We start from the raw sequence: 18,049 nt of genomic DNA on the forward strand, positions 1-18,049 counted from the left end.
ACTATACGGGACTATACGGGCACACTACGGGACTATACGGGACTCTACGGGACTCTACGGAACACTACGGGACTTGATAATGCTCGAAAACGCTCTAACAGCGCGAGGAAACGGACGAGAAACGCTCGATAACGCTCGAAAAATGTTCGATAGCGCTAGTAGGGAAATGTAAAAATCATACGTGAAATGACTCGGCTTATATCCGCGGCTAGGGAGGATTTTTCGCAGCATTCGCCTCTCACACATACTCGTTATGAGTGTAGTGCCGAACACACACATACTCAACGCCTCGACCCGTAGCTTGGCGCTTGGCTGGTTGGGACGCGCGAAGATTTCTAGGAATGATCGCACTCGACAGATTCGCTGCATGCGAGTTCCGTACGTGACATCGACGCGTGCCCCAAAGTTCCGTATCATGTCGACTTCGGGACAACTATGTACTTACAGTAAAGAGGGCGCCACGTGTGTTCTTCCCTTACCATCAAAAGCGTGCAGTGTCGGTAAGCGTAGGTAAGCCACCACCGTCAAGTGCCTCATGGTATTACCATCACGGGTACGTGAGCCGCTAATGGCGACTGGTAGATGGCACCGCCATCGCGAGTGCGCGATCCCCTACCAGAAATTCGTTGCGCCGCCCTTGGGGCAAAAAACGGTGAAAGCTAACGTACGAAACCAGAGGGCAGCACAGGATGCGATCGCGCCACCCTGCCCATGAGCAATCTCCCAACTCATCTCTGGTTAAACAATGTTCTCTTCGATACTGTAGATAACTACTCACTTCTTTTGGTAAGGGAAATATTGTAGTGCTCTGTAAATCTTGGAGAACTCCTTTTAGTTTGTGATAAATTCGTGAGATGGCGTTACCATCTAATGCAAGTTGCTGCATTGAAAGCACCGTCATATTTTCTCCCCATTCCATCAACGTTGGGCAAGTAAAATACCCTAGATAATATACGTCATATTTTCTAAACATCGGAAAGTGAAACTTAATTTTAATTCAATTCTTCTTCGCAGCGTGTTCGCGGATCGGGCAATCCTTAAGGGATGGCATTGATCCCCCAGACCCACTACGTGGAGATTACTGCGCATCGGAACCCTCTGAACAGTTAAATTAATTACGATGATATGTTAGGAGAGGAAAGGGAGTGAAAGAATATGGATTTCAGCATAGTTAGTCCAAAAAAGATCGATGTTAACACCGCGGCGATCTGAGGCAAAATGATGTTCCGATCGCGCGCTCGGCCTTATATAGGGTCCCCCGTGGGAATTGCGCATGTCAATGACGTCATCCCGCAAATTTTATTTTCATATTCTAAGGTTCTTCATCACATCTGACATGTTATTCTTGTTTTTGGCTCCTCTTTACCAATGATACCTTAATATACTTCAAGAGGTATTTTAACTGTGAATCTTAAGGTAGAACTTGCATTATTTTAGATTACGGTGTTAAAAGACGTTTATACTCTGCTGGGTACCGCGTGTCGTACATAACTCATATAATAATCATGGAATCTTGCTATTCTCGCAAATCGGGACGAAAGATCCGAGATCCGAGCAAGGGTAGAGAGGGTCGACAATCGAGAGGGAGCCTCCGAATCGTGAAGAGAAGCTTTGGAATCGAATACGACACTGCCAGGAGGAGCCATCCGCATCCGGGTCGTTAAAAGCGGTCTCTCTGATGCCGGCCCCGCCGCAACAATGCCCTCGTAAAGGGAATAATATCTCTATTTACAAATTAAAAGATCCGATTTCAAAATATTCCGCGCGCTATTTTATCAATATTGGCTCCACCCACCCGGGTCTCCGCTTTGTCCTGCGACGGGCACAAAAGGGATTTCAAGATTTCTAATCTCGCCGCCTTTTAGATCCCAATCGAGAGGTAGCGCGGCGCCGCCATCTTGTCTTCAGCAGGAAGCTCTCAAAAACGACTACCCCATGTCTCAGTGTACCGTATTTCATTATAATATTAACGTAATTTACTCATTTCGTTAATATTTATCTCCAGGCAGGTAAAGTGACGGTTGTCCTGGTGGTCCCTACCGCCGATTTCAAGATTTTGAATCTCGCCGTCGTTTATATTCCAGTCGAGAGGTAGCGCAGCGTCGCCATCTTGTCTTCATCGGGAGGCCCTAGAAACGGCCACCTCGTGTCTCAATGTACCGTATTTCATTATTATATTAATGTAACTTACTCATTTCGTTAATATTTATCTCCAGGCAGGTAAAGCGACGGTTTTCCTTGTGGTTTCTACGTGGAGAATCGACTACGGTGAGAGAAGCAACGTTTCATCGTTGATGCGTTGGGATTTTCTATGGTATCGGCAAGGGGGCATGCATATGTAAAGATTTCGGAAAGGTTTCACGACACGCTTGCTGGCCCTGTCACTTGCCAGGGGCTTCTCGATGCATCTGTTTATGTAACCGAGTTTGCATCATGTAGTGCGGCACGAACAGTCATGATCTCTCGCGCTGTTTTATATAAATGACTAACTTGATTACAGACGCGTGTAACGCGCTTGTAGGGTGTCCCTCTGACGAGCTCTACCCTACGTCCTTCTGTGCTCTTGGATAACAGAGATTATACTGTCTTCCTACCGGTGCTAGGCAGGAAAAAAAAGAAAATTGTGAATCCATTTATAGCCTCTTCGTAGGTACGGTTTAAATAAAGAATTTTGTTTACGGTAGAATTATATTTATAATGGGAGTCCATCGATGAGCGTTGTATTCTTCGCTGCCATTTTGTTTCTACGGTAACAAGAGCGAACTATAAATTTCAGGAAAGTGCCGATCGACTTTTCCCTCGTTTTTCGCTCGCAAGAACGGACCGACGTGTCCTGGAGGACAACGGAATGGCATGAAAAGCGGGACTGTCAATTAGGAATCCGCCAGGGTGAAAGCCTGATTCGCTGAATCGGCTTTTCTGCAGCAATTTGCTGGTTGTCGCACCCACCGGCTTACCGTGCTGCTGACGACAAACTTATACACGTACCGCCACCCAGAATCCCCGTTTTCCACGAATCCAGATTTTTCACGGAACGAGGAGCTTTTGAACATTTCCGCGTTAATTTCCCCGACGTTGGGAAAAATATTCTCACCAAACGGACAGCACTCCCGCTTTATATAAAATAATGCCAGCGAGAACTTAGATATACCCAGGATTACAAATAGTTTTCAAAAGCGACATACTTTGAAATTTTCCGTTCATCGGGAATTACGTTTCACGGAAAGGTTCGGTTCGCAAAGAAAAACGAAAATAAATAAAGGAATTTGCACGTTTGACAAAGGACAACATTGCTCATTCTTTCCTCTTACTGTAGGAATAGTTGCACCAACCGCAAAAATGTTTGCAATTATATAGAACATAGATGTAAATAATGGGAAGCTTTCTTTATAAAAAATTGCTTCCTGAATGAGCAAATGAATTCGCAGCAACGCTCAGAAAATATTGTTGAACTACTCGAACAAATGAACGATATACAATTTGTCGTTGCCGAAGAAGAGTATCGTAAAAATGAATTGGATTTGTATTGTCTCAGTAATCACTTTTGTGTTCTTAATATGACGAAAAATATTTCTGAATAGTCTTGCTGGGTTATTTTTATGTGATCACGATTATCAAGCCAAGTAAAATTTCTGGTTATCACTGAATTCTATTTTGGGGGCGTGTTGAAGAAAAGGAAAAACTAGCGTGGGCTGCGAATCCGAGGAACAAGTGGTTTGCGTAAGCTCGATCCGGGTAGCGATGATATTATTTAACAAACAAGCCGGATGGCAGGCTTAGGGGAGTAAAGTTACGTCTAATTCGGCGGAACCTTAGCCGGTCCACCGGCGGTAATTAAGAGATTAAACCCTGTTGCCTGACACTGTTCCTATCCACTGGCAGTCCTTAGTCCTAGCTCCTTATCCGGATCGCCTTACCGAGCGCCAAGGAATACGAGTCCTCGTTCTCGAGGCGCTTCCGATCTCGCCTCTCGAATCGGTCAAATAGTCGACTTCCTCGATGTGGTCTAGGCAAAACTTCTCCCAGCATAGCTTTGACTACACTGATAAAAATGCCCATGTAAATTTACATAATCATTCGTTATTTTGAGGCTAAAATAAATGGCAGTGAAATTCAATTGTCTCTGTAATATCACGTTCAGCATCTATATTAATTTATAGAATTTATATATCTTATATAATAAATGTCCATAATTACAAAAAATGATTAACGGAAACTATTCACAACAGTTAACAATACTATCTGGGCGTGCAAAACTTAGGATGACATATCAGTTACGTTAACGATAACAAAGTGAAAATTCACTATATAAACAGTAAAAATGCTCGTTATTCTTGCCAGGAAGGTATAGTGAACATAGAAAAGTTCATTTTACTACCCTGAGAAAGAAATGTCATCGAACGAAAGAAATATTTCTGTTTAGTCCCAAAGAATATATTCGGTCGATTCAAGGAACAAATTATTGAACTCAAATAAATTCCAATAAATTGGATGGAATATTTCTTCGGAATTATGAGAATTTATTTGAGAGAAATAATTCATTGACTTGACTAAATATTTCATAGGTGCCGTTCGAAGGAATATTTCTTTGGTTCCGTGCACTTTTTTTCTCGGTCTGAGATATCCGAGTCCTTCTTGAACTATGAAAATCGATTAAAAAAAAAAATGGTTAACTTACGTGGATTTTTCTTTCGGTGCGGAAGAAACGAGGAAACCCGGAGGAAACCTGGAGGAAACCTACCCGGCGAATCCGGAGGGAGGGAGGACGCGTCAGGGCTTAAAGGGCGGTGCCAAGGAGGAGGTGCAGCGGCACGCACGGCCCGTTCCGCACCCCGGGAGCTGTCGGGGTGATTTTTCCGCGCGGTCCCGCGGTAGCGGAACGTTCCGGGGTGCGTTCGCGGGGCGCCGAGTTTTTCCACTTTAATTGATTCAATCGGTGAAAAACACGGCGGCCGGCTCTCCCCGGGGCTGCGCCGTCCTCGCCGCCACCCTCGGGAGCCAACCGCTGTAACGAGACTCCAAAGCCAACCCCTCGAGCCCCAACCCCGACCCCCGACCCCCGAACCGCCACCCCAGACTCAGCCGAGAGCGCCTTCGCGAGAACTGGCGCTCGTCATATAATATGGAAACATTTATACACAGACCGGGAACTGAAATGTTGCACCCCTTCCAGGGAACCCCGGAGACGCGCCCTCGCTCCTCCGTTGGCTCTTTTAATTAGAGCCTGGAGCTCTGCAGACTTCGCTGAGGGGGGTTAAACGTTTTTATTTTATTTATTGCAAGCGCAGGTTCTTAATCATTTTTTTCCGACCATTATTTAGAACGATTCTAGATTGTAAAGATGGAGCGCGACAAATTTCGAACATTCTACCTTGAGAAAAAATTTTCAGTGAATCGAAGGTCTATTTTGTTAATTTAAAAAATAATTATATTTCATCGAAATAAGTTCGAATAAATTGGATGCAACGTTTCTTCGGAGTTAGGATAATTTATGCTCCGCAGATTTCGCTGGGGGGGTTAAACGTTTTTATTTTATTTATTGCAACCGCAGGTTCTTAATCATTTTTTTCCGACCATTATTTCGAACGATTCTAGGTTGTATTGGACTGCGATAAATTTCGAACGTTCTACCTTGATAAAAAATTCTTATTGACCCGACGAAATATTTTCTTCATACAAAGAATAATTATATTTGATTCTGATAAGCTCGAATAAATAGGATGCAACGTGTCTTCGGAATTAGGATAATTTATTTGAGTTTATCGGAGTCAAATAATGATACTTCGAATTAAGAATAATGTTTCTTTCGTACTATCTAAAGAAATATTTCGTAGGTTCGACGAATTTTTATTTCTCGGGGTAGGATGAAAATGGAGAAACGTGGCGGTCGAGGGCGCAGAAAGAAAAAAGAGCTTTTGTTTAAAAAGTATGTTCTTTTTCAAGATATTTTCGAGACGGCTTTCTGTTTTTGTCCTCGCTTGGAATAAATACTGGCGGCTGTAAAATTCTTTTCTTCGGGCGTTTTTCTTGCCGCTTTCCGAAGTTTTTCCGTTAGGAGAAGTGGGACGGTTTTTGCCCGTTACGGATTGTTGTCCGAAAACCCCGTTAAAAAGTGAAGCAGCGGGAAAAACTCGTGTTTTTTTATTCAGTCGGGCATCGGGGAAAAGCGAACCGGAGGAGAGCCGTTATGCAAAAAAGTTGCGGTAACTCTTTACCCCTGTTACCCGGAGATTTTCGAGTCCTGGTCGTAAAGGCGTAAAGCAAAGCCCGTTACTCAAAAAGCTGACTTTAAGCGTTTTCTCGCGGCTCTTCGTCCGCATTTTTTTGGTTGTCGACGAGGTCTTCCCGTTTTTGCAACCAAAACCCGAGGCCAAAAATCCCGCTGCTTCTTTACTTGACATGCAAAAAAGGGGTGCAGGGTGGCCGGACTGCCACCGGATTTCGAAAACCGTGAAACATCCCCACGTCTCGGCAATATAGTTTTACTACGCCCTCGTGCGTTTGTAAAATAACTCAAAACGAACCCCTGGGAAAGGTAGTGCCTTTGCTATGCAAAAAGTATGCAAAAAGTATGCAAAAACCGTGCAAAAAGGTATGACCGAAAAGTGACGGTACAAGGTAATAGACATTTTTACGTGAAAAGCTAAGCGCAGGGACGGTCGAAGGAGGAGAGGAAGTCCTTCTCGAAAAGGAACTTCCCCCGTTTCCGAAAACGCGTCCAACTTTTTCAACGTAAACCCCCTTCAGGGAAAAAGTATCTCCGTCCCCGGAATCCCCTGATCCTGCACATCCTGCAGGATACGACGAGGCTCCAATTTTCTCGTCCCGGTGTTTCGACTTCTAGTACCCAGGAGCCAGTCTCGCCTCGGGCCCGAAGAAATATGACCGTAACAATAAATTGGAAAGTCTAGGCTCTCGGTCAGGACTCCCTTCCTTCGGGGGAGAGAAACCCGAGTTTGCGGGGTGCGGATGCCCGGAATTTATTGGGTGAAATTTCTGCCAGCATTGTCCTCGACCTCGTTCGTGGTCTCGCGATCCTTTGAATCGTAAACCGGCGAGATCGGATCCCTATGGCCGGCCATGGTCATGGTACGTCCATGGTACACCATGGACACGGGGTGTCGGGACCATTGTCACGGTAATTCGGTTTGCGGAGGCCTTCTGCTCGGTCCTGGCCCTCGGTGTCCCTGAAAATCGTGAAAATCGTAACTAGGTCATGATCGTGACCAAAATGGCGGCCTGCCGGGATAATCGCGTTATTGCCCGACCCTCGATCGACCTTTTCCGCAATTCCCATCCAGCTGTAAAACCGTACTGGCTCGTTACAGGCGATCAGTAGTTTATTGTGGACAATTCCATCGGTTGTGGCCATTGGTCATAGCTATCTCCTGATTAACGATAATTACGGAACGCGTTAAGGTGATACGAAAGTGGCCTCGAAGAAGTCTTGCTTACGAAACTTTTCCCTGAACTGGGTTTACCGAATCTTTATAAATTTCGTATCGTGAATATAGAGACTATAAAGAAGGTCCTAACCCCCATGAAATTTCAATTCTTTTTCTTAATTAGTTGATAGGTATTTTTAAGGTGATATGAAAGTGTCACATATACATACCAAAACGTCAAAATATTGATAAAACATTTCTCCAAACTGGGCGTACCGTCATTTGAAACTTTATCACGAGATTATGGAGGCCCTAAGGAAGAACGCGATGCTCGTGAAATGTCATTTTCTGAAGAAAAATTTCTATTATCTCGGAGAAGGATGAAAAAAAGACATTTCCTTTTGAAAAATTAGGTATTACCTGAACATTTTCTATAAGAAGTGAAATTTCATGAGTGTGAGGATCTTCTTTATAGACCCCATGTTGGTAAAGTTTGAAACGATTCGGGACATCCAGTTCAGCGAAAATTTTGCATGAACGATGGACATTTCAGATGCCACTTTTACGTTCCCTTAAATTACCGCTCACTGAAATTTTCTTCCGCTGGTAAGTTTTCCGTAAAAATCCTGGAGGGAGTGCGCTCCTCAGGGCTCAATATGTCGCTCTTTGATGCATAAAATTGAAAGGCTCAGCGGGCACGCCGTGCTTTTCTAAGCGGCCTCTGTTTGCTCGCCGCCCCGCGTGTGGCGACATTATGCTCCAAATAAATACAAGACTGTATTTAATCTGCAAGAGTGGGCACGTTTATCTACAACTTGCAATCAGCGTGCAAAAACCGGCGCCAAGCTGTGCGGGACCACCCTTCTTTTTGGAGGACCCTTCAATTTGTAACGTGTCTCGCTTTCGCCGATGCTTTGTGCCGCTATCACCCGACACGTACACTTATCAGAATGTGTTTGCAGGTCGAGAAATAGAAGAGAGACCCTGATTCGGGGGAAAGCTGGAGAAAGCGGAGAGACACCTTTCTTCCGGGGGGTGCATGGAAGAGCGCGTGCCAAGAGGAGGACAAAATTGACTTTTCTCTTGACACCCTGAAGAGAACCTTAAGGACGACTTCGTACGGAGCCTGTCCAATAAACACAAACTAATAGAACTTATACATTTTATACCCGTCAAACTACCGGAAATAAGGTGGTAAAAATCAAACGTTTATCTAAGAATTATACGTTTTTTTCTATATGTAAAATATACATTTATAAGAAACGTCGATTTTACGCGTTAAATTTTCGGTGCGTCTATCCTTTGTTGAGAAGGAACGTGTACTTTAACGTTATTCGAACGTATAGTAAATGATTATGAACGATTATTATATGTATAAACTCCGTTTAAACGACGTTCACGTTACACGACTGGAACGGAGGTTTAATAATCGTAGAATAGACGTGATATCATCATCATCTTTTGTCTATTGGATGGATACATATTTTAAATTTCGTCTCGTTTGTACCATCGGTAATATCATTTCAACACGTTTTTCAGGAACTGGAGGGCACTTCCGGTCCCCGGGGGAAAGTTGCACGCGCTGAAGAATTCTCCCCTTCGGAGCTGCGCGTGGCCGACCAGCGACCAGGACCGACCACGACGGTCCCAGGAACGTGTTTATATCGGTTTTAAGAGGGCTTCGTAAATTTCCTGGCACAGCAGGGCTGTAAAGATACCCGGCGAACAAAAGACAAGAGCGAGGTAGGGGTGCGCCCGTCGAGAGATGGACGACTCGGAAGGTGGAGGCGCGCGACTTTCGGGGACAACGCGAACTCACCCCTTCCTCGGGATCCCGGGGAAAGTCGACGTTTTCCGACTGAAAAGCTTCCCTGGGAAGTGCGAGCTGCAATATGAAGATTAATTAGTTTGTTAAGTGGAATTTAGAGCGAGATGTGCAAGAAGGCTTCGACGCCGTTTTGGGCTCGTCGCTGAAAATCCGAGATCCGAGGCAGGTCGTAAATCACTTCAGGGTGAGATTTTTCGGTGTGCAATTTTCAAAACGGCGAGTGGCCAGAAGTCGGGCCAGAGGCTGCCATATAATTTTATAACCTGCAACAAAGCGGCTACCGTCTTTTCACTTAGAAAACCCGAAACTTCTGGAGTCGAAGCCGACCCTCGGTTAACCGAGCTTCGTTTTATAATGTCACCGCAAAACTGGGGAAATACCGCATTTACCTCTCGATCCCGGAAATGGAGTATTGAAGGAAATATTACTCACCTCTCGAGCATAACCTTCTCGATCGCCTTTTTTTCTTTTTTTTTTCGTAAATGCATCGATAACGTGTGTATACATTTGTTTAGTTCGATAGGTTTGAAGGCTCCGCGCGATAAGAAATTTCCATGATTATTTGTTTAGAAATCGGAAATACGACCAAGTTTCTACCCGATCGAGCCGACCTTCAATCCCTCTTAATTAATATCCCATAAATTGTTAAATAATCTAATCTAAAAAAATTGACGATTTGCCGAATTCAATTGAAATGGAAACTGGAACTTCTCGGAGATGTTAAGTTTTTCGCAATTGCGTTTATTTTGCTCCAGATCATTTACACGTCGATTCGACCGGGGTTAAAATTTTCCACGAAAGACAGATTTTTTACTGAATCAGGCATAATCGATATACGTGGATATATGTGATTAATCCCGAATTACCGATAATGATGTACAAGTTGTTGAGAACTGCGCAATACCGTGGTGTCTGTCGAATGTTTCTTGTTGATTCTCCTTGACAAGAGATCATGTGTTGACAGTGTCTCGATTGCTTGTCGGCAACGTAATGGAAATTCTTGAGCGAATTGGGTTACCACTTCTCTCATTCTCTCTCTCTCTCTTAGACGTACCTATGTGTACACACTCGGATAAGACCAAATACGTGGTACTTATAAAATGTCAAACTAGAAGAGAGCTCATTTTCGCTTCGATGCCCAAGAATATTGGATCTCGCAATCCGAAGAGCTCGGAGAGACTCCCAGGAAATTCGTAAGAAATAATTAATAAGCGCCAGAATATATTGGATAATATTTTTACATTTCATCCATATGTACGTTTATAAGTGTGTTACAAAATGTCGATATCGGTCCGACTTCGGGATTAATTAAACGATTGTTGCGCGAGTTGTGTCATGGTCATCGCATTGTTGATACAAATATAATACATAACCCGTACATACCCATACAGACGAACGTTGCACTTCCATTTATTCAGATGATCACCGTCTGACCGTTATCAGGCAAGAGGAAATCAGGGCCTTAACCTCGACTCCATTTAATAAGAAAATCACGGATTCGCCATTGTATTAAACATTAACTTATAATTCCGTGGGTACTCATGATGTATGTTGACGGAAGAAATTCTTTCTCCTCGAGAATTATCGAGTATGCGTAATAATATTATCAGAGGTCGCGGTAACCATTCTGCGCACTTACTCTTTTAAAACATTTTCCTCTATCCCTCGGTGGTCATCCCTCCGGCACTTTTATGAAGCTTTTATCGCGAGGTTTCATGATTAAGAGTCTCTCATTAATAATGATACCCCAAGACGAAGAGCTCTCGACGTTTCCACGCCATTGTTCACCGCGGAGTCTGCAAAAGAGGTCGCGTCGCATTATCGTTAAATTATTTTCCGGCGCAGTCAGGATTTTCTTGCATAATTCGAGTACGTCGAAAATACAATTCCCAGGGATAGGGAAGAACACCGGGATGGGAAGACAGTTTGAATGGAGTGCAATTTAATATTACAGGTCCTAAAAGAACGCACATGTAACGCAATGGCGACGACGGTGGCGCAAGAGGGTAGATTCGAGCTTCCCGAAGAAGTGGAGGGAAGGACGAATCCAGGCCAGCCTAGTCTAGACAAGGCTTTCCTGGAGAGGATCCTCCAGGAGGTCCTGCGGGACCGGAGCGCCCGAGTCCTGTGGCTGAAGAAGGAGCAGGCTTGCAAAAAGGGCGACAACCTGCTCAGCGAGCTCTTCAGGGTCTCCTTGAGGTACTCCAGGACCTCCGAGGGCCACGACAGGAAACAAATCGAGGAGACCATCAACTTCATCGTGAAGCTCGAACCTGCGACGATTGGAGCTGGTTTGAAGCTGATTCGCGACCAGGAACTGTTCTCCAACGAGCTGAAGGTCCTCAGGTACGTCCTCCCGAGGATCGAAAAATTCGTCGAGCAGAAGTTAGGTCCCACGTTGCTTTACGGCAGCGAAAATCCCATGCTCATCGTCATGGAGGACCTTGGGACTCGTGGGTTCGCCTTGAAGAACAGGCAGAAGGGCTTGTCCATGGCTCATACCGTCATGACCATCGAGACCATCGCTAAATTCCACGCTGGATCTGTGGCACTGTACGAGGAGGTGAATATTATATATAATATTAAAATTATAAAATTATAATACCTACCTATATAATATTATTCATAATTTTCCCTCTTCAGGAGCCCGATCTCATCCGGTCTTTCAAGAGGGGGGTCATATCGGAGAAGAGTCATGCGAACATATTTCGACTGATGGAAATTAGTCTGGAAAAATTGAGCGAAACGTGGCCAGAGTACGGCGGCGACCGAGCTTGTGGAAAACTGAAGGCTTTGGCGAGTACTATTACATCTCGGCTACTTAACGTGTGTAAATACGACCCTGATGAGTTTTGCGTGCTGAACCATGGAGATTGCTGGATAAACAACATGCTCTTCCGGGAAAACGGCAAAGGCGAGCCGATCGATCTCTTGATGGTAATTTCAGCGACCTTGGTGACTTCGGATTTCCGGAATGGAGAACATGATTTATTTATCGGATACCCCGAAGAAGTATTTTGTTTACACTTTCTTTCCCTTGGCAGGTTGATTTTCAATATTCCGTCTACACGTCTCCTGCGATAGACCTCCTGTACTTCATCAACATTTGCCCGGAGGCCAAACTGAAGTGCGATATGGATGACTTCTTCCTGGAACATTATCTGAAGGTGCTGAAGAAGTACATGAAGTCGATCGGCTGCAAGACCGAGCCGCCCACGATGGAGCAGCTGAAGAGGGCGATGTTGAAGAGACGCGTTTATGCGGTCATGTCAGGATTAATATATTTCCCTAGAATGGTCGCCGACAACGATGACATCGAAAGTTTCGACGAGTTCCTCGAGACCGGCGACACGAAGATGGATATCTTTAAGAACCCAGACGTCGTCACCGTTTTTCGGAAACTCATCACCACGATGAACGACAAAGGATATCTGGACTGATAAACCCCTGTCTCCTCGTTCCTTTAAATCTTACTGTGATACGATATTCATATTTCCTCCAGAAATCGAGGTCGATCTGTCAGTTTATCCCGCGGCGTACATATATTCTATATTCCATAACGTTAATATACTTTGCACGTTGTTCATTATTTAGTGATAAGAGTCTCTTTGCGTTCGAGGAGACTTCTCATTTCCGAAACGAAAGAAAATGAGATTACGATCGGTTTGTCAATGTTTCCTGCCAGACTTGATAATCTCCTGTATATGCGCATATATTCTTTATTTCATAACGTTAATATACTTTGCACGGTGTTCATTGTTTAGTAATAAAAGTGTCTTTGCATACGAGGAGATTTCTTAATTCCGAATCGAAGAAAATGACGTTACGATCGGTTTGTCAATGTTTTTTTGACAGACTTGACGGACTCTTTGTGTGACGAGGATTTTCAGGACGCGGAGTTCCACCTTGCGGAGCCAAGAGGAGGGTGGCCGAAGACGAAGCCCATCCCGAAGATCCGGGTCCTCGAGTTCGTCCCGGGGACCGACTTTCGAAAAGGCCCGAGAAGGAACCTGGAAGCAGTTGATTTATTGTGGGGCAGTAAAGCAGTAGGTAAGTCTTAAAAGTTCGCCTCGGTAACCTACATCGTGAACATAGAAATTGTTGTGGCAAGCCCCGGTGGGTGGCTGGTTCCGGAGGACCTCGTGGCGCTCCTCGAATCGCTCCCGAGAAAGAGAAAGGTCGATCCTGGAGCCCCTGAAATTTCTCCTGCTCCTTTCGCTCCTCCTGGGAAAATTTATGTACCTTTCCTTGCGCGTTCAGACCACGCGCCGTAAATCAATGGACCCGACACCGAAGAGGCACGAATCGAAATCGAAATCAGCTGTCGATTTAAGGGGATGTGAAAGTGGCATCCGTGGGATCAATCGTTCATGAAACTTTTCTCCTAAGTGGGTGAACCGAATCGTTGCAAAATTTACAACGTGAATTATAAGGAAGGTCCTGATACCCATGAACATTGATTTGTTACGATGAATTTTTAAATGTCTAAACAAATTTTTAAAAACTGAAACTTCACGGGTGTTAGGACTTTCCTCATAGCCTCCATATTCACGTCTTAAAATTTGAAATAATTTGATACATCCTGTTCGGAGAAAAGTTTCATGAACTCTTTGACGCTACTTTCACATCACCTTAAAGGCCAGTCCTCCGGTCTGTGGATAATGCCCTGTAAATAATGGAAAGCGGTGCCGAAGGATCCGGGTTACTCGGTCGTCAAGTTTGGGCTTTCGGTAGCCGGTTTCCATCGGTCACGCCTGTGGCCGCCATTTTGGTGCACCACCCGCCGTTCGACGTCATCTTGGACGGTTCCCTCTCCTCTCGATTTCTAATTTTCCCCAAGAAGCCTCTCTTGGCGTCCGATTTTCCAAATTTAGGCGCCAAATCCTGGAGCTTTCTCTCCCCAGCCTGGCATTAGCGATTCCAATCTTTATTCACGGGCCCTCGAACGCTTTCTGTGTCGAATCGGTCCTTTTAAGCTCCGGGGTGGATCGATCAGATCCAGGTCCGAGGACTCCCTTTCTGTGCAATTTTCCGTTTCTCTTTTGAACGTATTTTCTCTCCCAAGACCCGATCCTCGCGGAACGGGAAACTCCCCCGGGCTAGAGACAATTTTCTGTAAAATGGAAGCGGCCTCGTTAGCTCCTTAAGGTGATATGAAAGTTTGATATTAACATAACAAAAAGTTAAAATATTTATGAAAACTTTCCTCCAAACTGGGTGCACCGAATTATCTGAAACCTTAACACGTGATTACAGAGGCCGTAAAGAATAACGCGCAGCTCGTGAAATTTCTTAAAAAAAAAAAATACTTATCTCGGACGAGAACCAAAAAAGGTATTTTTTTTTTTATAAATGAAATTTTACGGGCAGCGCATTCTTCCTTAGGGCCTCCACAATCACGTGTTAAAGTTTTAGATATTTCGATGCACCCAGTTTGGAGAAAAGTTTTATAAATATTTTCACTTTTTCGTATGTACATATGTGTAAGACTTTCATATCACCTTAATGATTTCTCCCGCGTGGGGGAATTTTGGAACGACGTTTGAAGTCCACGGTTCGTCGGTTACGGAGAATGGAACATTTATGGAGAATTCTTGAAAAATCGTGCGAGTCGCGGCCTCTGGAAAGAGCAAACGAAAGACGTCGATTCGAGAGGTCGAAGAGGACCTAAACCCTCCAGAATGCCATGTTAATCCCACGGTTAGTCAGTTGACACGCTCGGCGCAATTTCCTCGGGAAATTCGTCAACGTCCCTCCTTGAATAACATTTCTCTCTGGCGGGGAGACTTCCTCCACACAAAGGCGGCCTGATTGATAAATCCGAAATGCTTTGGGGCATTTTTCGAAAGACGGGATGTACACTTTTTCCGGGCCGAGGCGAAGGGTTGTCTCCTCGTCAATGGCCGCCGAAGAGTCTTAAAAGACGTCGTCGGTGGCCAGGGAGACGGATGTAATATCTCAAATTTTACCCTGTAAAGCCCGAATTGCCGAAGAATGCCGACCCCAAGAGGGAGGAACTCTGACTTATGGTGGAATCGATTAAGGGAAACTTTGCGTCAGGTGAGGACATAAATATCACCCCAAAAAAGTGTCCATATCATATCTGAAGTTTTTCTTTCATCGCAGGAAAATCAGGGATACACTTTGAGGATTACATTTTAACAATTCCCATTGGCCAGTTCTCAGATAGACAAAGAGATGCAAATTTTGCATCTGATTTGCACCATAAAGGATCATGAAATGAGTCATGAGGACGCTGCTTATGATTCCTTATTTGGAACTTATATCCGCAGTACACAATGGTGAATTAAAACCATTGAAATATTAAATAAAGTTAAGTACACGCAATATCTAAATGTTTATCCGCATGTGTACTGCTAAATTTATCTCACGCATTGTCGATGAATAATTGCAGCGCCTGTAGCTCATACTTGAGCCATGGGGTGACAAATTAACCGTACATTTTTCTTCGAATTTGTTGTGCAATATGTGTACATATATTGCAAATCTTTCGTGCAGGAAATGGTCTGTCAATTGTTTGTCAATCGATTTCCCTCATCATATGATCATGAATTTCTATCTGGGTTATATTAACGGAGCATTTGGCCGCGGAAATTGGGAGCGCTTGACAAGGAAGCTAGGATTTTTCTCACACCGTTCCCTTGTTGAGAAAATCCAACAATCGAGAATGTATCTCGATTACTGCGATACGGGCGTATTTACACCCCATATTTCCTATCGAGTGGACGTATCATTGGACAACAATGCACCCCTCGGGATTGACCGAAGGACGTTAATACAGGAGAAAGCGTTATAGTGTTCGGAGGTGGTCAAGTATTTAAGTTATTGTTAAATACGAGAAGTGCACCTCGTCAAGATGCGGGTTCGTGGGATCTTTGTTACCCTCGGATTCGATCTTATTGTTGACAAAATTGATCTCCCAGCATCTCTGATATCGCGTCGCCTGGAAATCCGATATGACATTCGCTTCTTTTTTAGGAAACTCCCCGTACAAGGGAAAATCGCCGACGAGCATCGAGCTGTCTGGATAAACGCACGATGTACTCGATGTACATTTATGAAGTGACAGCCACGTGGCGTGGTGCGATACGGTGATCTACCCCTTGCGCGGATGTACACACGACTCGTCGCGTGGCTCTCGACATGAATCCCGGCACACCACTTTATTACGGCTCCCCGGTAAATCAAACGAGCCCGAGTGCGATCATAATCGCATTTGGCTTCTGTCATTCGCGTCGAAATCGTGTACGGTTTGCGCACGTATGTGCAATTTGTGCACCGCCACCTATGGGGACTCCCGCCACACAAATCGGTCCATCCTGTCACTCATAATGATTTGGTCTCCCATGGGCTCTATAATTTGAAATTGAAATTATTTCCAATGATCCTTCCCTGTAATGACGGTAGGGCTCGGTAGAGAAGCACGTTACGTAATTCCGCCCGGCTCGCGGGACCGATTTTGCAGGTTTTACTCCAGTTTCGCGCAACGAGGGGCGCACCTTGTGGACGGCCGATGGTCACCTCGTGGCTGGTCGGTCGTAAATAAGAAAAATTTACGACTGCGAATTTTTACACTCCTCCGTAGATGTGCCTGGGTTAAGGCCGAGGTCTGAGGCGGCCCGAAAGTATACGGCCGCAGAATGGCGTAAACACGTTGTGCAGTTTTATTGCCATCGACCCGAGTTCGGCCGCATCTCGTGGTCCTCCCGAATGGCCCTTGGGTTACGAGTTATGACACTTTCCCTGGACTAATCAAAGGAGAAATTTATTTGCCCCCAAACCTCCTTGATTGCTCGTCGAAGTCTCTGCACCAGTTCTTCGCAAGTGCAAAGATCGGGGTCCCTCCCCTTAGCCGACTTGATGCATATTTCCACACATTTAGAGAATATCGGACGAGATATCGAAAAATGCTTGAAACAAAAACTGTAGCTAGTACTATTTCGAGGAAGTTTCATAAGGACGTCGTTTTCGATATCTCTTACCGATGAGGTAGAAACCCCGGATTTATTAGAGACCGTGGTCAAGGGAGCGCCTGGTCGAGGGCCCGGAAGAGGAGTCGGAAAATGTCCCCAAGGTCCACTGGAAAGTGGGTAAATGCACTTTTATTGCGTCCTCTGCGGGAAAAGGAAAATGCCGAGGAGAAAGCCAGGTTTACCCTCGGCTCGCCCTAAGTAAATCGACCCGTAAATTCGAGGTTTATGATTTATGCGCCTCATCCAAGGATGCGGATCCTCGCCTCAGTGAATGCGCCGACAGCCGCAGATTTCCAAAACATCGTGGAATTTTGAGTTATTGCCCAATACCCTGTTTTTGGGATACAAGGACGAATCCTAGAACTCTCCCTAAGCTCAAAACGTAGATGCAAATGATCCATCTCTTGTAAAAAAGTTCTCTCCTTTGAAAGGAGTCAAGGAGTTGGAGCTCCAATTTTTATCCTGAATCTGGAGGCTGTTACCTCCAACTTCTCTCTTCTGGGTCGTTCTCCCGGGAGCACAATTTGTCCAGGCGAGGTCCGGCAAGCCCTGTTTGTTTCCAGGAGAGCTTTATTTGCAGAACACGAGGGCTCCTACGTGCGAGGGCTCCTATAACGATGTCCTGATGCCAGCTTCCTGTTTCAAGTCCGAGAAAAACCTGTAACGACCATCCCCTTGAAGGGGACCCATTGTTTTCGGGGTCGTCGTTTTCTTCGACGTTCTCGGAAGATCCGAAGACTCCCTCGACCCAATCGAGATATTCTTTTCCCCAGCTATAACCAAACCCCTTCCAATGGAGTATTCACTCAAGAAATCATGGTTTTTAATATTTAAAAATATTT

General features: G+C 44.9%; 1 protein-coding gene across 2 annotated transcripts; it reads left to right on the forward strand.

The window, feature by feature from the left end:
* Positions 1 to 10,306: 10,306 nt before the first annotated feature.
* LOC105702567 lies at positions 10,307 to 12,998 on the forward strand. 2 transcript variants are annotated; one of them, XM_012430220.2, is made up of 4 exons: positions 10,307 to 10,406; positions 11,168 to 11,776; positions 11,857 to 12,150; positions 12,258 to 12,998. In XM_012430220.2, exons 2-4 carry the CDS (start codon positions 11,195 to 11,197, stop codon positions 12,651 to 12,653), a joined length of 1,272 nt encoding a protein of 423 aa, XP_012285643.1. In that variant the 5' UTR covers positions 10,307 to 10,406; positions 11,168 to 11,194; the 3' UTR covers positions 12,654 to 12,998. The 2 variants fall into 2 exon arrangements, with proteins under 2 accessions (XP_012285643.1, XP_012285644.1); XM_012430221.2 differs by lacking the exon at positions 10,307 to 10,406 and adding an exon at positions 10,986 to 11,082.
* The last annotated feature ends 5,051 nt before the right edge of the window (positions 12,999 to 18,049 follow it).

The sequence above is a fragment of the Orussus abietinus genome, unplaced genomic scaffold (assembly GCF_000612105.2).
Source record: "Orussus abietinus isolate OABI.00-Male unplaced genomic scaffold, Oabi_2.0 scaffold278, whole genome shotgun sequence".
NCBI lineage: Eukaryota > Metazoa > Arthropoda > Insecta > Hymenoptera > Orussidae > Orussus > Orussus abietinus.

What these genes read in the sequence shown, in the direction of transcription:
- LOC105702567 (XM_012430220.2), top strand. Translation starts at nt 11,195, where the DNA reads ATGGCGACGACGGTGGCGCAAGAGGGTAGATTCGAGCTTCCCGAAGAA. An exon ending in CTGTGGCACTGTACGAGGAG is followed by an intron (nt 11,777 to 11,856) that starts GTGAATATTATA and finishes TTCCCTCTTCAG; the next exon opens with GAGCCCGATCTCATCCGGTC. An exon ending in AGCCGATCGATCTCTTGATG is followed by an intron (nt 12,151 to 12,257) that starts GTAATTTCAGCG and finishes TTCCCTTGGCAG; the next exon opens with GTTGATTTTCAATATTCCGT.